The 22,368-nt window shown below is 42.3% G+C and overlaps 1 protein-coding gene across 1 annotated transcript; it reads right to left on the reverse strand.

Moving 5' to 3' along the window:
- Positions 1 to 617: 617 nt before the first annotated feature.
- Positions 618 to 22,010, reverse strand: arih1 (ariadne ubiquitin-conjugating enzyme E2 binding protein homolog 1 (Drosophila)). Its single transcript, XM_017691518.2, has 14 exons — positions 21,492 to 22,010; positions 19,216 to 19,283; positions 18,938 to 19,082; positions 9,927 to 10,019; positions 9,193 to 9,248; positions 8,159 to 8,225; positions 7,071 to 7,177; positions 5,741 to 5,783; positions 4,802 to 4,873; positions 4,579 to 4,709; positions 3,567 to 3,624; positions 3,076 to 3,336; positions 1,193 to 1,305; positions 618 to 1,079 (listed from the first exon to the last, which is right to left on the reverse strand). The coding sequence occupies exons 1-14, from the start codon at positions 21,774 to 21,776 to the stop codon at positions 995 to 997; spliced, it is 1,584 nt and encodes a 527-aa protein (XP_017547007.1). The 5' UTR covers positions 21,777 to 22,010; the 3' UTR covers positions 618 to 994.
- Between the last annotated feature and the right edge of the window lie 358 nt (positions 22,011 to 22,368).

A 22,368-nucleotide genomic window follows, 5' to 3' on the forward strand; every position in this document is an offset into this window, starting at 1 on the left:
GGGAGCCAGGGAGGGGGAGTGGAGCGAAAGAGGCTGAGAGATTTGGACTCCTGCTTTGGGTCAAGCACGTCCGAACCTCTTCAGAAGAGGGACAAACAAAGGCAGGGGGAGAGAGAGAGGGAGAGAGAAAGAGGGAGAGAGAGATACTCAATCTACACAGCAAATATACATCTGTTTTTTCTGAATATTTGTAAAGAATAAATATCTTCTTAAATTTAAAAATTATGCAAACACGTGCCACTCTTGCTCTTTAACTTCCATGCATATGCATTATGTACAAATTGAAAAATACCGATTTGCTTTTTTTGTTGGTTTTTGTGTTATTTTATCCCCACTAACTTCTTTTTTTTCTTTAAGTTGAAAAAAGGTCCCCCCCCCCCCCCCCCCCCTCATTACAATCAAACCATCAACATTCAGCAACCCAGACATGGATCTCACCACGCACAAAGGACATGGTCAGGACAATTAAAGCCATTTCGAAAACGTAGTCCACTGCTCACAAAACACATGCGCGCACACACACACACACACACACACACACACACACACACACACACACACAAAATAGGCCTATATAAAATAAAATCAAACAGAAAAAACATTCATGAAAAAAGGTGATAAATGAGAAAAAGACAATTTAACGGGAGATGTTACAATAGCCAGAGAGGATGCTTTTTTTCTGTCCATTTTTTGTTGGAACTCAAGTCTTCTTGCACATCACTCGGTTAACAATACTGCGGTAGATGTCATTTTTATTTCAAATATTGTAGTTTTTCCATTTAAATATGTGTTTTTTTTTCTCCAAGAAACCAAGAACAGAAAAATGACAAAGAAAAAAAAATATGAAAGGAATAAAGGGAGAAGGGTTGGGCGGGATGCCGGAAGGGGGAAAGGGAGGGGCAGCAGCGGAGGCCTGTGCTGCCCTGGTTCAATTGCATCAGCGCTCTAGTTGGCGGAGGCACTCTCCAAGAGTCTGTGGTGGGAGGACGCTGTCTCAATCCTCGATATACTCCCACAGGTCTTTCTCATAACCTTCATGCACGTGCTGCAGGAGAACTCTCCGTCTGCTCTCACAGTATCTGCACAAAAGAGTTACACACGCAGGACAAAGACATTAAACATCTTTAGCATTTAACGGAAAACACGGTTATGGTGTGACCCTGGACAGAAACAGAGGCATCAGCAGACTTGCCTGTATTTGTCTTGTACTTTCTGCTTAATGTCCTGCAACGAATCCTGGGAAATGTCTCGCTCCAGGTATCCAGACAGTACCTCAGTGGCATTCTCTAGATCAGCCTGGTTGTTCTAAGAGAGGAGCCCCACACACACACACACACACACACACACACACACGATTATTTATCAGAAGGACTGTAAATGTCAGTCCTCTGACTAGAGCATACAAGTTCAGCTGAATGGCTCCACCTACAGGCCATGGAAGACAGGTTAATGCTGATTATGAATTGACTGAGGATGTTATGGGGGGATTGTCTTACTTGACTGCTCAACTTGAAAAAATTCTCAGCACCAGGCTACAGACTCACCAGCCACTATTAGGTACACCTGTTCAGTTGCTTCTTAACACAAATAGCTGATCAGCCAATCACACGGCCGCAACTCAATGAGTTTAGGCCTGTAGAGGTGGTCAAGACAACTTGCTGAAGTGCAGACCGAGCATCAGAACGGGGAAGAAAGGGGATTTAAGGGGCTTTGAACGTGGCGTGGTTGTTGGTGCCAGACGGGCTGGTCTGAGTATTTCAGAAAGTGCTGATCTCCTGGGATTTTCACGCACAACCATCTCTAGGGTTCACAGAGAACGGTCAGAAAAAGCGGTCAGTTGTGTGGACGAAAATGCCTTGTTGATGTGAGAGGTCAGAGGAGAATGGGCAGACTGGTTCCAGATGATTGAAAGGCAACAGGAACTCAAATAACCAACCAGAATCTCTGAGGAACGTTTCCAGCACCTTGTTGAAAGTCTGCCACAAAGAATTAAGACAGTTCTGAAGGCAAAAGGGGGTCCAACATTTTACTAGCACCTAATAAAACCTAAAAAAATTGGCTGATGAGTGTATATTTATGTTTTATACTAAGTGCTAAGAAATACAGGCCCAGTAAGTGAGTAAATTTACTGTTTGATTATTCTTCTGTCATTTCTTTACTGTAGTATACTGACGTGTGTTGGGACCTGAGCGGGGGTGGCTGGCAAAGAAGGGGGTTGCAATCTTTTTTTTGGCAATATTAAGGCAATGCCTCTCATTTCTGTCTATTCATCCCAGTTTTTTTTTTTTTTTTGTTTTTTGCATAAAAAAAGTTCTGCATCAAAAGACGAGAAACCCTTGTATGGCCACAGTGGTGGAACACAGACAAAAACCATACAGAAACCTTTTTTCCCCTCGATGTTTATATCAGAAAACAGTCTGAAGAATTTCATTATGGCCAAAAAAATTAGATCATGCTTTATTGAATATTATTAAAATGAGCTCTAACATTTCAAAATTGTCCCAGCTGAATCAGCACCTTCAGACCAATGCATTTCCGAAGTCTTACACTGAAATCAGGTTCAGTTTCCAACGAGCGATGGACATCATCATATTTATCATCATTAATTCCATCACAATATGTAGTGGTTATCAATATTTAAAGAACGCTGAGCAACTGCATATTTCATTACAAAGAGACCATAAGTGCTACTTTTGGAAAAAAAAATTGTATATATAGTTTTTTTTCCCCATTTTTTAAAAACACTACTTGGACTTCCTTTGTCTGTCCAAACTTATGAAATATTGCAATGTCGATCATATATGAAGCTAGTAGCTTAAAACAGGGATACCCAATCCTGGTTCTGGAGATCTACTACCCTCCAGAGTTTCACTTTACCCCTTATCTAACATACTTGGATGAGGAGTAGAGCTAAATGAACTGTCCAGCACTACAGATGTCCAGGACCAGAACTGGGCACCTCAGGCTTAAGTATCACAACATGTTGCAGCCACATCCCCAATCACCAACAAACAACTTACAATGTTCTTGCAAACATCCACACCAAAAGAACTCCAGCAGTCCTCCCTAACTTACCTCAAAGATAATGGACTGGTTGTTCTTCTTGAGGTAGAAGGCAAAGACATAGGTGAACATGAGTGTGGAGCGGCACTGGCACAGCACATCCACAGCCTTCTTCAGGAACTGCACCTCAATCCAAGACATGTTGTGCTGTTGCATTTCTTCCATCTTCTGCTTGACCTGCGCGTACAGCTTGTGCTCAAAGCGCAGGCTCTGCATGTGATTCATGTAACGGTTGCAGTAGAACAGGTACCTCTGCAAGGCTGCCCTGGAGCGCTACAAAAGAACACAAATGCATGCACATTAGTCAACTTTTTCCCTGAGCAGAGCTTGAAATAAAGCAGGCCAAATCCAAAAGCACTCAACCATAAGGTCTCCACTGGGTTTTAATGGATACATGCAGGCGTGCTTTACATCAAGTCTGAGAGTTTGGGAATTGGCTCTAAAAGCTCTTATACTCGCAAAAAAAATGTGTTATTGCAAAACATTATGCCAACATTGCTTACTTCTTGTGCATCCCTAGCAGCCTTGGCATCATCCTCATTGTAGCGATTGCAGTTGTACCTGTGAAGAGAACAGTATTCAAAGTGCTGGTCTGTATCCAACGTGACAACACAGAACTGGAATTAAGCTCACATCCCATAAAACACATTATGGCAAACGCTGATCTGCACCCATGTATCACACCTCATTTACCCAAGAGTCTGGTGTTCCGTTTTCCCCCCCAAAACTGTTTACAAACAGGAAATTAAATCAAATCTTAGGATGTTTTCCGGTCTGGTCTTTTTACAGATCTACTGCAGAACAAAAAGCAAAAAAAGCCCAGAAAATCTGGGTGCCTAAAGTTCCAAATGAGGACCGGAGCTGTTTCTACTGGCTGGAGTGTCCTTAAAGGAATGCTGCAATAAAATTCCTTGCGTTGTATCAGAACTCGGTCCTTCAGTTCTACACACAACAACTTTTGTCGGGCAGGGACCAGTTACTTAATCACTGAATTATCCACAACAAATGAAATACCCAATAAGTGGATTTTTTCTTTTCTGCAAGTTTGAGTGCTCTGATTACTGATTATCCAAATTTCTATTCATGGTTTTCATTAACATACATAGCAGTGAGCTCCCTATGAGGTGTGTGAAGTGAGCATGCTGATGCTGCCACACAGAATCTCTATGTCTTCCAACTGCTACACAGTGAACTAACAGGAGACAATGAAACAACTAAAAAAATATTTTGCTGAAAATTCGAGCTGATGCACTATGAAGCGCTCCATTTCCAACAACTTTCAGGAGCAATTTCAAACGCAGCTTTGGTAAGAAGACACCCGAGTTTGCATTGCTTCTGGAAGAAAAGGAAACTTCTAAATACGCTGAATAATGATATATTGATAAATTTGTCCCAATACATTGAGTACTTTCAAATGTGCTTACTGTCACAGCCCTAATTGTTTAGTTATTCTAATATAACTAAACACAAGATCCTCCAACGGATTTGTCACACATGACATAAGACTAGACCCACCAGGCCGATCCATGGGGCTCCCATGGGCCCAAGCAGACCCAGCAGAACTCCGCTTTGCAGTTCTGGTTCCGACACACCATGTGGTTGCAGCCGCCGTCCTTCTCTATGGTCACGTGGCATTTGGGACATTCCTGCAGCACAACAGGAAGAGAGCTGTAATCCCACAAGGACACAAGGCCAAGTAGAGGACGTTCATAACTTGAGAGCATCCCACACCACTGACCTTGGTGTTTGCGGCAATCCAGTTGGACGTCTCACTGTCATCATCACACTTTTTAATCCACTTCCTCAACCACTTGAATGGAAAAAATAAAATGCAATAGAAACATCAGAGTTGAGACCCATTTGCCCAAATTCTATCAGTGTGCTGTGGATTTTACTGCATTTTAAACTAAACAGTCAACTTTAAAACTGGGCTGACGCAACAAAGCATAAAGTGAAGGTTAAAAACTCAAATACTGGACCAGAAAAAACATGACAAGGTTTAGGAAGGGTTAAGAATGAGCTCATTCAAAGGCGCTGCTAATCCACGTCAAAGAGACACTAGGGACAAGAAGCTTCCTTTGTTTTTGTCAAGACTACCCCCGCAATAACAAGACATGTCTCTAGAGAGGCTCTTAGCACTGAGTGGAAGAGGTGGCAGTCTGTTTCCCTGCTCTGCTTTGAGAGAGAAACTAATTTCTCACCAGAAGCAGAGCTTCACTAGTCTTCACCTGTATTCCCTGCATGTTTTACATGCAAACATCCTGGAACATGTTTTTCATGACCACCAGTTCCACCTTCAGTTATATTTAACATTTATGATTCATTGTGATTCTACAATGGGAATGGCTGACAAGTACCAAGCCATGGTTTAGCAAATTATATAACATTAACATGAAACATATCAGGTCCATCTATTGAAGCTAAATAACAGCAGCACATCAAAAAAAATAAAGATATTTAAATTTATGCCATCTAAAAGTAACACATCTTTTTTTTCCCTCCAAAATACAACAACCACACACTCAATTTGTCTCAGGATAAAAGCAGCAACACTATGGTTACATACTAAAATAAGCCAATACGTTATGAAGTTGCTGTTGGACCGTACATCAGAATGATTCGTTATATCCTACTAGATGTATTTGTAAGCTGCCGAGAGACGGTCATTTGATCATACCTTACACTTCACTGGGTCGTGCCAGTTCTCACCACAGTTGAAGCTGCATTGAGGAATGAATTGAGAGCACATTAAAATCACATCAGAAAAGCACACACTTATCAATATGCCTACCTCACTGATAATTAGTCGAGAGACACTCATGATTACTTCTGAACAACACTGGAATAAATTATTTCTGTTTAGCAGCACAAATGAGTCCCTAGAATCCTGTGCATAAACTGAAACTTAACAGTGCCAGTTCTAAGATTACACTTCAATAAAACATCACTATCGCCAAAGTAAGTGATACTTTTTTAAATCCCACAAACGGGGAAATCCCACCTCCGCATTTAACCCATCCGTGAAGTGAAACACCACATACACACTAGTGAATACACACACACTAGGGGGCAGTGAGCACACTTGCCCGGAGTGGTGGGCAGCCCTATCCATGGTGGGTGCCCGGGGGAGCAATTGGGGGTTAGGTCGTGGGCTGGAGGTTAGGGATCTGGCCCTGTGACTGGAAGGTCGCCGGTTTGATCCCCAGGGCCGACAGTTCATGACTGAGGTGTCCTTGAGCAACACACCTAACCCCCAACTGCTCCCCGGGCGCCGTGGATAGGGCTGCCCACCGCTCCGGGCAAGTGTGCTCACTGCCCCCTAGTGTGTGTGTTCACTAGTGTGTATGTGGTGTTTCACTTCACGGATGTGGAATTTCCGTGTTTGTGGGATCAAAAAAGTATCACTTATATCACTCAGTCATGTACTGCCGGCACTGGGGATCGAACCGGCGCCAGGGCCAGTTCCCTAACCTCCAGTCACAGGGCCAGTTCCCTAACCTCCAGCCCATGACTGCCCTATAACTACACTATATTCACTAGGTAAGACCACAACAGTACTTCATACCAACATGCTTCGTGGCAACACCCTCCAGACACATCTTAAGACAACTTGGAGGCACAAAGTATATCACTTAGCCAAATTCAGTCAATCAAAAATTAATTTCCAAGTAGATGAGAGTCTCCCTGTCAAAAAACAAATGAAAATAAAACCAAAAGTAGCTGAAATCTATCAGTGAGTAGATATGTCAGCAGTAATCTGTGTGAGCACGAAGGGAGGCCACAGCAGGTAATCGGTTTATACCAGCGTGGCGCTCCAGTTGGAGGGATTAGGGAGGAAACTACAAACAGGAAACTATGATGAGTGGACAAGGTGCCCTGGGCTGTCTGGGGAGGGAGAGCTCAAGTGTGTCAGCTGCATGGCAGGGAATGGAGCAGACGCCAAACCCTCTGGGCTGACCACAGGGCTGCACACAAAATCTGATATGTGGAGCTTAGAAGTCTCTTACCAGAACTGCCGGCCACATTTGCAGCGGACAGGCTTGGCATCGGGGTACTGGACTTTGACAACATGATGGCAGTCAGGAGCAGGACACCATTTTAACAGTCGATTGCACTGCAGAAAGAGTGACAAATATCAAAAATCTACCTGTAGCAAACTCCGTTCAAATGCTTTTCTTGTATGTAAACACATACAGTACTGTGCAGAAGTCAGTGTACACCATCCAATGATTTAATTTCCAGTCAAAATGGTAGATAAATAGACGTTTTGTTTTTACAAAAACACAGAAGCCTCAGCAGGTAAATGTGATATTTTTCATTTTTTGGAAACATGCTTTCAGTTATTACACATCAAGTTCAGTCTTAGATGTTGGATGCATTCTCTGCTTCAAAAGCCATATACCAGACCAGCTATTCCACTATAACGAAAACACCAACAGCTTCTTTGTTTGATATTTTCTCTTTTCTGTCCATTTCCGTTTCATAGTACAACCCCAATTCAAAATGAGTGAATATTTGCAAAAAAGTTTATCCTTAAATATCTTGCCTTTGTAGCGTATTCAATTGAATATAGGTCAAAAAGGATTTGCAAATCATCATATTCTGTTTTTATTTATGTTTTACACAACGTCCCAACTTGGAATTAGGGCTGTAACAGCTTCTTTACAGCTACACATCCTTTCAGACCCACAGTCCTGAGCTGGCTTCATGTATTAGAAGGAAGGGCAAAAATACCTGGGTTTTTTTCCAGATCTTAGTGAAGGTCTACCAAGTATTGCACGGTTAGGAGTCCCATTTTCTCCATCCTTACAGTATTGGCACCACCCCCTCCCCCCCCACACACCTTTATTTTCCATTGACTTTTCCCTTATTTGTCGAAGAGGATTCTTACATCTAAGCTCCTCAGAAATTTTAGAAAAATGAATAGCTTGTGCTTAATGGCAATTTTGACTGGAAAGGAAATAAATGAAGGGTGGCCTCTAATTTCTGCACAGCACTGTACAAACAAGCAAAGCTTTAAAAAAAAGTTCAAAATTAGCTGTCAGTTCCAAAACTTTGTGAAATTTGCTCAAAAGAAACCCAAATGTGCACTTACCTCTACAAAACTATTGGTTATTAAATGTTGGTACTTCAATTTCACTTTTGAATCTGTTATTAGTCGCCTGGGGGGAAAAAAAAAAAAACATACAAGAACACACACACACACACACACAAAAAGTATCACAAAAAAGGGAACACGCAAAAAAAATTACAGCTCAGCTTGAACTCCAACTCCTGGATGTAATAGTCACTTCCTGATCCATATGGAAACATTTTCAAACCAAATGCTTCCAAGAACTGTCATGAGCATATGACCTTAATTGGCTATCCCAGTACAGTGTGACTACAGTTTGGTGTAGTTTATGAGTCTCACACTGACATTAGAGGAATTTAAAACAAGGAAAATGAAAGGCTCATTCTTCACTGAAATCTTGGCATCTTTACTCAATAACTGGTGTCCAGTGCCTATACCTCTCTTTCCGTCTCACACACACACACACACACACACACACACACACACACACACACACACACACACACTCTCCCAGAACACCAAGAACAGTATGTAGGTTAAGACAATTACTGTTGGCATTACAGCAGGGTGAAACAAGGGATTACCATCAGGATCCATCATGTGGACACAAACATTTCACCCAAGGCAGCACGTGTGTTGATCAAATTTTATTATTCAGATTCAGATTCCTTTATTGATCCCAGGGGGAAATTGCAGTTCTTATAAAGCCAATAAGGTCAGTATCAGATTATAACCAGAGGACTCCCAAGTAACCCATCTCTACATCTGGTAGGCCGGGAGCAGGCCTGGGCTCACACTTCCAGACTCGGTGAATAAGGCCGTCCTACTTCTAGTGTAAACCATGTCAGCTCAGCCGTGATCACACCTCTGCAGGACTTGCTCAGTTTGGGCTCCAGACAGGCTGCTCTGAACCTACCAGGCAAGCTGATGTCTCAACACCTCCCACAGCTACCATTTCACACTACAGTATAGGAAAAGCAGCGATGGGTGCAAATTATGCCTCACGGGACAATAAAACGTTTTCTTAAAAAAGGGAGAGCAACTAAAGCACTTACATGACCGTGTTGTCATCGACCAGGATGTCACAGCTATGTGCAGGACAGGAAATGGTCTGGAGTGAAAACAAGTAAGCACGTGTTAAAAGACAAAACAGAGGTAAAAAGGTTAGTCATCTATAAGCAAAGAGGAAACTAGGCTACCTGAGGCCTAAAGGGGAATCCTACAGATTTAATTTATGTAAATAAATAAATAAAAACACAACAAAAAACACTGTGACCCTAGGTTCCCCTCACCACCACTGCAAAGAATTCAGGCCCGTCAAGTTAGACTACAACACACATTTTTACATCAAACTACAAACGTGTTCACATCTCAAATCACTGAACTACATGATTTTGAAGAAGAAAAAAAGAAATACTGAATTTCCCTTTAAGGTTGTGCTCTGGTTTTAAAGGTGAGCACAATCCAGCACAGAAACTACATACGGAACAACAAAAGGGGGTCACATACTGATCGTTCAGTTTAGCAGAATTTCCATCTCAGCCCCAGGGTTATGAGCTTTATAAAAAGTTTGGCATAACCAATGAAGCATTTCTTTGTGTGGAAAAGGCTCAAGGAGCACTAAACTGACAAGTATTTCCATCAAGATGAAATCTGGAATCTGATTACAGGACCTGTTGCATTCGCGCTCACTATACACACCAAATGAAAATATTTTTACATGTGATGGGAACGAGAGCGACGAGAAGGGAGAGAGTGAAGAAAGAGGGGAGAAAGCATGTGCATGTACCTGTCCCATTCCTTCCTCTATGATTTTGGTAGTTAAGTAGTCACCCCAGCACTGCATGCAGAACTTGTGTCCACATTCCAGACCAGTGAAGTACTGCAAAAGATGAGTAAAAATCAATACGGGGAACCACCACACACACACACACACACACACACACACACACACACACACACACACACACACAGAGACACTTCCAGACTCAGCCTTATCTCAATATGAAGGATTTTTCCTTTTTTAGTAAGGCAATTTAATTCATGGTAAATTCAACTTGGTCATCATTAATGGTCAAAGTAAGCCTTTCTGCTACTGCATGTCCATAACAGGAGATGAACCTCTTGTCAGGCATGTGCAATCTCAGTGGTTCAGGTTGCGATCTACTTTTGCTAAACACCTCAACATGACTGGGGAAAAAAGGCTCAATTCTAAACGCGAGGTGAGCAGCTACATGGAGCAAAGTTGGTCATTTTCCCCACCAATTTCAGACAACACGGTTCAACGTTACCACATATAAAACCATGAGATTGTACAGTCTTACTGTACAGTCTACAAGTCTTATTCTGCGGTCTCTTTCACCAGCGAGACAAATTCATGATGACTCACTTGTACATATTACAATCTCAAATGATCAAAGTTGCGACTTGATTACTAACAAAAGGTCAGATCTGACCAAAAAAAACCTTAAAAGATATTTTCAAATGGAGAGAAACGCTAGAAAAATTCTGCTTTTTTACCTGCCGGATCAGAAGTGCATGAATATGTCAGAACACATGGTGACCGACGGCGGCGTAGTCACAGCAACATAAACAGCCATAAATCGGCTTTTATTTCCCGTCAAATGTCGGATAGTGAATCAGTTGAATCTGGTGTTGGCGAGTCAACTTGAGTATAAAATTGGCCAAACATTCAAAAACTGCTAAAAAGCAGATCTGAGCTTAGGTGGCTTCAATAGAAGGCAAATCATATCAATAACGTGAGCATCTGTCGGCCATGCTAGACTAGCCGCTTTGGGAACTGAGGAGTCATGTTTCATGTAAAATTTCAGCGGCTCAACGGTTCACAGTATTCGGTGTCTTTCTTTTCATTTCTTAATTCGCCAAATGTTTTCAACGGGTGCCAGGTCTGGACTGCAGGCAGGCCAGTTTATAACCCAAACTCTACACACAGCCATGGTATTGTAATACATGCAGAATGAGATCTGACGTTGTCTTGCTGCGGTAAGCAAGGCCTTTCCTGAAAAGACGTCATCTGCACGGCAGAGCACGTTGCCAAAACCTGTACAGATCATTCAGCACTAAAGGAACCTTTACGGTTAAGCAAGTCACCCATGCCATGTGCACAGATGCTGTACCCTCTCAGATGCTGGCTTCTGAATTGTGCACTAATTACAAGCCGGACAGTCTTTAGCCTGGAATCAGTGTCCATGATTTCCAAAAAGAATGAGAAATTTAATTAATCGGATCAGAGAAGACCTGTATGTGGTATTTTCTATGCAAGGTAGAGTTTTAAAATGCATTTGTGGACAAATGACACTGTGTTCACAGTTTCTGAGCCCATGCAGTGACTTCCAGTACAGAATCATGTTTGTTTTTTAACGCAATTTTTTTTGGCCTTGTCCGTTGCACAAAGAGATTTCTCTGGATTCTCTGAATCTTTTAAAAGATGTACTACAGATGAAGTTCTTTGCCATGTTGAGAGAAGTTCTTTAACTATATCAAAAGTTCTCCAACTAAATTCTTTAACTATGTGTGTGCACACAGACTTTCACAGGTCTAAATCCCTCCTCAACTTCACTTCTGAAAGACTCCTTTTATACCCAGTCATGTTACTTACCTGAAGTGTTTTCTTTAGAATTAAGCAACTTTACCAGTCTTCTGTTGCCCCATCCCAACTTTTGGGAATATGTTGCAGGCATCAAATTCAAAATGGGAATTTATTTTTCAGAAACAATAAAATTTCTTTCAAGATTTGATATTTTGTCCTTGCAGTATTCTCAATTAAATACAATGTTTAATGCATCAACGCATTCAGTTTTTATTTACATTTTGCACAACTTTTTTGGAAACAGGGCTGCACACTCTGTCCAGCACCTCTAACATCCAGAAGAAACAGCTTAATAAAAAAAAGCTGCCATCCAAAGCCCACTTTCACTTGTGTGAAGTAAGTGAACTAAACCTTTGTAAAGTAGGCAGTGTGCAGGCACCTCCGTTTTATTTCAATTAAAGCCTTACAACAGTAATTTTGACATCGCCCACGGGTATTTTTAAAATATTAGCTACCAAACTTGCTCTCTGGCATGCAATCAGGCACAAAGAGACTTGTTTGTCTGGGGTGGGCTGTGGTAAGAACCACAGAAACATAAGGGCAAAAATCTCTGAATCAAAAATCTCAATCAAAATAAAACTCTTTACTTAAGAGTTAATAGCATAAATACAGTGGGGCAAAAAAGTATTTAGTCAGCCGCTGATTGTGCAAGTTCTCCTACTTAGAAAGAGGAGAGGTCTGTAATTTTCATCATAGGTTCACTTCAACTATGAGAGACAGTATGAGGAAAAAAAAAATCCAGGAAATCATGTTGTGGGATTGTAAAGAATTTATTTGTAAATTATTGTGGGAAATAATTATTTGGTCAATAACAAAAGTTCAACTCAATACTTTGACCGAGGTCAAACGTTTCCTGTAAGTCTTCACCAGGTTTGCACACTGTAGCTGGTATTTTGGCCCATTCCTCCTGCAGATCTCCTCTAGAGCAGTGATGTTTTGGTGCTGTCGCTGAGCAACATGGACTTTCAACTCCCTCCAAAGGTTTTCTATGGGGTTGAGGTCTGGAGACTGGCTAGGCCACTCCAGGACCTTGAAATGCTTGTTACGGAGCCACTCCTTCGTTGCCCGAGCGGTGTGTTTGGGATCACTGTCATGCTGGAAGACCCAGCCACGTTCCATCTTCAATGCTCTCACCGATGGAAGGAGGTTTTGGCTTAAAATCCCACAATTCATGGCCCCGTTCATTCTTCCCTTAACACGGGTCAGTCGTCCTGTCCCCTTTGCAGAAAAACCGCCCCAAAGCCTGATGTTTCCACCCCCATGCTTCAGTAGGTATGGATGCAACTCAGCACTCTTCTTCCTCTGAACACAGCGAGTTGAGTTTTTACCAAACAGTTCTATTTTGGTTTCATCTGACCACATGATATTCTCCCAATCCTCTTCTGGATCATCCGTATGCTCTCTGGCAAACTTCAGACGGGCCTGGACGTGTACTGGCTTAAGCAGGGGGCACGCCTGGCAGGATTAGAGTCCCTCTCGGCGTCGTGTGTTACTGAGGGTAGCCTTTGTTACTTTGGTCCCAGCTCTCTGCAGGTCATTCATCAGGTCCCTCCGTGTAGTTCTGGGATTTTTGCCCACCGTTCTCATGATCATTTTGACCCCATGGGATGAGATCTTGCGTGGGGCCCCAGATCGAGGGAGATTATCAGTGGTCTTGTATGTCTTCCATTTTCCTACAATTGCTCCCACAGTTGATTTATTCACACCAACCTGCTTGCCTACTGTAGATTCACTCTTCCCAGCCTGGTGCAGGGCTACAACTTTCTTCCTGGTGTCCTTCGACAGCTCTTTGGTCTTGGCCATGGTTGAGTTCGGAGTCTGACTGTTTGAAGCTGTGGACAGGTGACTTTTATACAGATAACGAGGTCAAACAGGTGCCATTAACACACGTAAAGGGTGGAGGACAGAAGAGCTTCTTAAAGAAGAAGTTACAGGTCTGTGAGAGCCAGAAATCTTGCTTGTTTGTGGGTGACCAAATAATTATTTTCCACCATAATTTACAAATAAATTCTTTACAAATCCTACACTGTGATTTCCTGGATTTTTTTTTCCCCCCCTCATACTGTCTCTCATAGTTGAAGTGAACCTATGATGAAAATTACAGACCTCTCATCTTTCTAAGTAGGAGAACTTGCACAATCAGCGGCTGACTAAATACTTCTTTGCCCCACTGTATTTATGCGGGACTCTATAGTTAAAAGCATAAACCAATTAACAAAGACTGACAGCACCTTTAAGAAATAAATACATCACTTCTTTGTTAACAGCGGATGGTCCCATTAACGGAAGACACCACCAACATACCAAAACTTCCATCAATGGAATAATTTTACAGGAATTAAACTCTACCAGTAGACTATCCTCATGCCTAGTGGGACAATTGCAAGTATATGAACCAGAATTGGAAATAGGTCACTAAATTGTAAGTAATAAGTAAGTCTCAAATCCCAAGTCAAGACAGTGAAGTCTCAATTTTAGTCCTGAGTCAGTACAAATAAGCCCTCAATAATAAGTCTGTATGGACAAATTTAACGCCAGCACCAAAAAGTTATGGTAACGGTTATACTGCCCAGTTAATGACAGTATGATAGTAGTACAGGGTTTTATTCATAACCTTTAAATTCAACTATTTATTACACTTCCAAACAGATCACTAAAACACGAAATCCATGGAATTTGTACAACATTAAAAGAATTTTTTTCCCTGTTGAATGACTATTTTTTTAAAAATGTTAAAGATGATAACCGTTTTGGGCTTCACACCGACAGCCAAGCTTGCAAGCATTCCCCAATGCTGCCCATCCTAGTGAGCAACACAAACCGATCAACATTTCTGTGATTATTAAAACACAAAGAAACAAAAATAACTATGATAAAAATTCCTGGTGACTTTTTTGGTGATTTGTTCTTAAGAAGACTTTAAAAACACAGACAGCTCTGCTTCTTAGGTACCGTGTGGAAAACGTTAGGTCTGGTAAGATACTCCAGTAAGACTGGTGTTGGCGCCCACTTGTCCTCTGAAATAAAATGAAGAAAGCACAGCCATAGAAACAAACATCTGATGACACCGCTGTGCATCAAATTCACATGACACGGCTTTGGCATGCACCACTTACATGGATGGCATCTTCCACTTCCAGGCTCAAGTCTTTTCAAGTCATTAGGCTCAGGTCCAACTCGACGTCTGAGTCACTGGTTTTTGAAGTTAGTCTTTTTTTTGATGTCAAGTCTGAAGTCAGAGTTATGACTCAAAGCCACACCTCTGACATGAACCACATACAGAGGACCAAAACAGATGTGCACAGACTGAACAACATCCACTGTGCCTCCTCATGTTTAAGTGTACTGAATAAGACGCAAGTCATGAATACACCATCCACTGCTTGTGGTCACATATGCTACATGTCTTCATACCAACAGTATAACCACAGTATACAGCCAATCAGCACACAAGCTGTTCCAACTGTGCTGCTATTGCGCCTCAACCACATGCTTTATTTCACTGCATCACTCCGCTGAGACGCCGCTGCTAAGCTTTGACAGCTGTAGGACGTTTTTACTTCTTTCTTTGCGCACAAACAGAAAATGGATATTTTTAAGATCACATTTGACCAACAGACGATTTGGTCAGACCCTGAAGATGAGACGACACTAAATTGCCAAACTGTCATTAAGTAAGTTTGTCAGTCGGCGGCCGTGACAGAAAAACACCTAAACAACCTGGAATTGGCCAGTAATGAACTTCATACCATTTGCCAAACAAAACAGGCTGTAAAATGCTTTACGGACTGACCGGAACAAAATGACAATAATGATCTAGCAATAAATAAATAAATAAAGAAATAAATAAATAAACAAAGAAAGACAAAACTGAGCTAAACGTGATATTGCGGCAGTTTTATGGCTCAGTCTCTTTCACCAGACTCTGAAGGTGAGACTACACGCTTGGCAAATGGGATTTTGTTCATTTCTAGCTAATTCCAGGTTTTTTTTTTTTTTTTTGTTTTGTTTTTTTTTTTTTAGGTGTTATTCGGTCAACTGAAAAGCTGCTCAGTGGTGATGACGGTTTAGGAATTTAGCGTAAGGAGCTGGAGAACGAACTGCCGGCTGTGCAGGGAGTGAGCTGAGCTCGTTACTCTGACGTAGCAACAAGCTGCTCGTTAAGGAACGATAATTTGGCAGAAGGAACCGCCAACATGAAAGCATATTAAACACCTCTTTCATGGCCCAATTGATTTATTCCTGACTTTATTTAACTGTCGTATAAAAGCGGAGTCGGCTCATGCCTGCAACCAAATCTCAGCCGTGATGTTATTTCATGATAACACTCTCTCTCTTGTTCTACTGTTTAAACATCCATATGCCAGTGGGTGCAGGCAACCCTTCCTGAATTCTGTGAATCCCCGTTAGCTGCCTGTAGTCTCGACTCTTCAATGCTTTGCTTTACAGAAAGCTTCCACATCGAAATGAAAGAACCTTTGTGCCATTATTCAGACTTAGTTCTGCATATTTGAACACAGATCTTCAACAAACACGGCGCTTCCTTAAATATGACCTGGCGCCAAAAGCCTTTTAGAGCAAAGCATTAAATTCCATGTAGAAATGTCTTGTTTTTGAAAAGCAAGAACGGGTCGCGATGTGTTCCGGTACCTGGCTATATTAATGACGCCAATGGGTGGACCAGGACGCGTTGCTGAAGGACATCATTAAAGTGAGGGGTGCAATGGGACATCAATCAAATAACTTATTAGAATAACTCAAGTTCTCTCAGGCTTTTAATGCGGTTCTGACACAAGCACAAAGCTGACCACTAGAACATGGAACACATCACCAACATCTACAAATCCCAAGTTGCAACACAGATGAAAGATGAGTGGAACACGATGACTGAAGCAGTTATGGTTAATAGGGAGGGCGATACACAAAACAAAACAAGAGAAGGAAGTCAGTAATCAGTTTCGTTAAGATCCAGTGGTTTTAAGGATGGCTCTTGGAGCTATATGCACATATAAATCACACGTATAGATTTGTATGAAGATTGTGCTTTCTAATAAACAAAAGCCTCCGTGATTAAATGAATGAGACGACCACAAAAGCATACATAAGCCTTGATAAGACACTCCTATGCTTAATTAAGAGACGGTTAACAGCTTCAAAGTTCTTTTAAGCCAATCCTACCAATTTATTTCTCAGCATTTTAAAGTAAACCACGCACTTAACATGCATCTACACATATTTACAATACTGTACACTCTATACTTCATTTATAGAAACAAACCACACAACAATTTACAATGTAAACATAACAGACCTGAAAGCGACATGACATAAGAACTCATTCGCGAATTACCTACATAAATACTTCACACCAGTGTTAAAGAAACCTAGCTAGATTTCTACTTGAAACTCTATATGACTTCTATATGAGGTGTTTACCATCAAAAACATGCACACTAATCCTGTATTTTCAAACCGCCAACCAGCAAAAGTGTCCCGATTCTCTCAACACGCTTTAAAAACACCAGTGACTCAGCTTTACCTCCTGACTATGCAGTCTGAATCAGTACATCAGGGCACACAGCAGTGGGAGAGATCCAGACAATCCAAAGCCTTGGCACTAGGATTTGATCCCAACTCTAGGGAGCATTTCCGCTTGCTGCTTTTCTACTAACGTGCCATTTGGGAGGCACATCAAATGAAACAGAATATTTCAGTGCTCCATTGCCTCCTGTGTGTACCCAAAAGACGCTTGACTAACAGAAAAGTGGCAGTCCATTTATATCAAAGGCAAATACTGCACCGTACCCAGAAAATGCTGCCCATTTCAGCAAGTACATTTCAGGAGAAAGCGTTTCAGCACTCTTAAAATCACCACAGCTCCATTCCAGCCAGCCTCTGAAATGTAGGTCTGCAGTGGGTACAAAACGGTTTGACACGGTCATACGACAAGGTGCTCAATTTTCAATTAACACCAAGTAAATTTACATTTACAGCATTTTATCCAGAGCGACTTACAAGAGGAGCTTTGTCTGTCTAGAGAAAGTGTCTCTGCTAGTTACCAGTAGGTTAGAGAGAAAGACGGTCCTGAGCTCAGATACTGATAGAAACACAGTCACTGTAGATACAGAGAGAAAAGGAGCAGAGCTGAACACAGAACAGTGCAATACCAGTAAACTACAATACACAGTGCAACACAATATATTGCAAACAATACTTAATTCAATGCTCATTTAAGTGCTGCCACCAAGAGTATCAATACTGACCAAGACAACAAGGCTGCATTTAGTGTCTCAGCAAAGCAAAGAGTTTAATATGCAGCAACAGTGAAATGTGAGAGCAATATTAACCATGTTATGCATTAAAAAAGCAGCAAGGGAACAACTTCACCAGAACCATTTAACTCATGGTCCTACAGGTGGACAACGAGGCGTAATAAATGATCAATATACAGGCTCTACATCACATTATTTACTGCTTCTGACCTCTGGTAAGTTGGAACAGACCAAAAATACCCAGAAGTGCCTGAAGTAGACTTCAATTCAATTCAAAATTAGACAGAACTGAAAAATAACACCTCCTGTTGGTCAGTGCTCCAAGTACTGATACCAGCGATGTACTCAGAAAAGTGATATACTGCCCAACTCCTCACAGTCCACACCTACTGCTGCGTCGGTCATACTGTGATACTATTCTAGTTCAATCTAGTCACGTAACAAAGTTGATTCACAAACATTCGCATGCGAGCACCCACATCCTTCAGATTCCCTGCAGATCCTCCGGCTCTCCCGCCTGTCTGCTCTGCTGCGTTGTGTATAATTTGAGTAATCCAGTGAAGAGATTAGTGGTGAAAGTAGCTCATTTGAAATCCTGCCTGATGCTTAAAGCCGTCTAGTATGAAGCGGAGGATCACCACCAAACAGACATCAAAATAATAAAACGTACGGCCTCTTTCTTTTCTGCAAACAAGCCGCAATACAACAGCACCAAGTCAGCGTTTTAAACGTGGTACAACACCGGAGAGAAACTCACTCGGTCTGTTTGAAGTTTATTTATTTATTTTTAAATGAATGAATGCCAAGTCACATCGAGATAAGGCTTACATCATACTTCACGATGAGAGAGCAGAACAAAACACGTTACGGACGGATATTTCCGCAGCAGTAATAAGAGCACCAAACGAAGACACTGACCGTGTTAGGGTAGTTGAGATAGCAGATCTGACATGGCATATCCTGCGCTGATGATCGCGTATTCATGAGGCGTGTCCGGGATTTTTTACTAGGGTTTATGACATGACACTCGGAGAACAGCTTGTCCAGGTTACCGTCGAAGTACCTGCAAGAAAATAAGCAGTTATGTGGATTTGACAATACAAACAAAGAAAAATATATTTATATATAAATAATTAAGATTACACGACTTGAAAAAACTAATTTGTAAAAAGGAAACCAAAGCTCACAACACTTGCCTTTCCATGAGCTTCTCCTTATCCCAATTGAAATGACTAAGCAGTATTCTTGTGATCGTTGCAGGATTCTGAAACGAGAAATCATTATATATGTTTTATTACACCATTTTTTAATTATGCAAAGCGATAAAAGACCCGTTTCATGTAATATATTGCTGTCGAAAGCAATGGTTTAGTTTAGACTACATTGCAGTAATCACTGTAATCAGTTTTTGATAGTATTTTAAAAATGGCCTTAGATAGATAGATAGATAGATAGATAGATAGATAGATAGATAGATAGATAGATAGATAGATAGATAGATAGATAGATAGATAGATAGATAGATAGGATTCTTTATTGCTAAATTTCCTTTGGGATCAATAAAGTCTCTATCTAAGTAAGGCCACTTAAAAATACTATCAAAAACTGATTACAATGATTTTTATCCAATATTTGTCATACTTATTACACTAAATCCAGTTAAACAAGACTAATTTTTCTTTCTATATAATCAAACATCCAGCTGGTCAGGGCTCTAGATAAACCAATGCTATACATGTTCAAAGTTACTGTATTGTACTGTGATGATGCTTCACAATAACCACATATATTTTTACATTGTCCAGCCGTAGGTTTCGTGCACTACTTACACAAGGCCTGGTGTACAGAGTCAGGTAGGTGGGGGGTGGGAGGGGGGCAGGAGGGGTCATTAAGGGTGCTCATTAAGGGTGCTCATTAAGGGTGCCCTTGTGCACAGCCCACTTGATCACTAAAGTCTGATCTTCACAACTTAACCTGTGCCATTTCACTCATCCTAACGTAAACATCTCGCGGTCGGCGTGTAGTGCAGACTACATAAAACTACCCTGAGATGAACTACGCGCTAATAATAGATGTGCTGCTGAACCCCATGTCCTGCCAAAAGCCCTGGTGTCCCAACTAAAGTATGATCTCAAAACACGAACCTTTCGAAAAAAGAAAAACCACCACTAAACGCAGCACAATGGTCGCAGAGCCACGGTTTAGCTCCTGTTGCAGAACAGCGCCGAACCGCAGGAGGAGTGTGAAGATCTATTAAAGATCAGACAAAGAACTTGGTTCTAACACCAATGGCACGAAACGGTCTGTGATGTCTAGGTCCTTTGTTTCCCCCCAACACACACACAAATTTCGATCTCGGGATAAACAGGGATACCCACCCACGAGTGTTTACTCTGGGTCTAGTCCGCACCTGAAAACGACAGAAGCGCCGAAGGCCTGTAAACCTCACGGCTCACCTGTGACACTGCTGACCACACCAGGTACGCCGAGCCCTTAAATTACTGCAACAGTTACCACCTTAGCTTACTGTGGTCACGTGTTACACAAAAATACCCTGGATAGGCAGCAGCGGGGGGGTTCGGAGGGACTGATACGTGGGATGGTTTTTTTTTTTTTTTTGATGTGGACAGAAATTTAAGGCAGTTATCAAACATAACAGCCATGATGAGGCGCCAGTTCCGCCATGTTGTTGTCGGACCGAGCAGAGGCTAGCTCGGAGGCTAGCGAATTTCAGCTGGGAATTTCCGCCCCAGACAAGCGCACAGGGCCGCGGTCAGGGCAAAATACACAGTTAATTCAACACGTCACACATTAAACTACGTTGCGGGGTGTTCTTTTGGTAGTTACGCCTAAAAACCACGCCGCATCCTTCACGTAAACAAGACGGAGTGTGTGCCAGCGTTACTGCAAGTAGCTATCTAGCTTAGCTTAGCTAAGCTAAGCTAAATTAAGCTAAGCTAATTAGCTTGCCCGGTCTGGACAACAGCAGGGCTGTGCGTGAGAATACGCAAGCAGGCAGCTACAGGACCGGCCAAATAAGCTGAGAACTGAAGTGACGACCGAACTGTGTGGCGTGTATTTCTACAAACACCCGCGATTTACCTAGTTGTGACGTTCAAACGCGCCCGCAAGCTACAGCTGCCCAGCGCCGGCTAACGTTAACGTCAGTCTGGCTTAGTTCACCCAGCTCCTTATTAAAACCCCCTAGTTCGCTAATTAAGAAGTCGCCCGGCCTTCTAACGCGGCGCGATTCTCCTCAGGACATCAGTGCCAGTTCCTTCGTTTTACGTTAACCGGCTGCGGTTCGCTGTAGGTTAGGAAGCCAGATGAGGTAACCCAGCCACTTAGCGAGTGACCCAGTTTCCTTTTCTCCGGGCAAATATCGCTGGTGGGGCTAATTTCACGGATCCGTCGTTGAATCGCTGAGCATGTACAGCCTTCTCAAGCCCGCGGCGTACTCTAAAACACTTACCTGAATGACCTCGTTGACCTCCCTGATGCACTCCACCATATGCTGGAGGATCTGCTCGGCGGTGAGAACTTCAAAGCGGTAGTCTTCTTCATCTTGTCCCGGCCCGAGGCCGCTCCCGCCGGTCTCCCCGCACTCGTCTCGCTCTCCCCCGGCCACAACGGGATCGACCAGCTCCACGTCTCCGAGCTCCAGGGTGTCGTCTTCGGGCTCCTCTTCAGCGCTGTCCTCGCTGCACTCCTCTTCCTCGTCGTCGAATTCATAATTGTAACCCTCGTCCGAGTCCATTACTAGACTGGCGCTGGGTCGTGACAAGCCAAGATACAAACGTTTAACGAGTTATCTAGATACAAAGTGTGGTAAGGGGGGGAAAGAAAAAGGAAACGTCCTAAAATATATCGGTTCAGCTCGCCAGCATTTCTGTTTTTGAGCCGCGGAGAAAAATAACAACAGAAGCGCCGCCGCCGCCGCCGCTGAGCCAACAAAGAGACGCAGCGTCACCCACTGACGGGCACTGACGTCATGCGCGTTCTCTAAAAGGAGCTCGGTAAGCTTTCGCCCTCGCTCCGCGTTAAATAAAGCTTTTTCCTTCCAAGACTCTTTTCGGGAACACGGGTCCACCATTTAGAGTGTACCACTGGCTTTCTTTCAGTTTTATCCAGAGGTGGACGAAGTACACAAACCCTGTACCCGAGTTAAAGTAGAGATAATATTACTCCAGTAAAAGTAGAAGTTCCTCCCTTTAGACCTCCACTTGAGTAAAAGTACTAAAGTATTTGCCTTCAAATGTACTTAAGTATAAAGTAAAAGTACTAAAAGAGTAATTCTGGCTCTGATGTCCTGTTATCATTTTTATAACCAGACTGGCTTCATGAACTCA

This window comes from Pygocentrus nattereri, chromosome 7 (assembly GCF_015220715.1).
Source record: "Pygocentrus nattereri isolate fPygNat1 chromosome 7, fPygNat1.pri, whole genome shotgun sequence".
In the NCBI taxonomy this organism is placed as follows: Eukaryota; Metazoa; Chordata; class Actinopteri; order Characiformes; family Serrasalmidae; genus Pygocentrus; species Pygocentrus nattereri.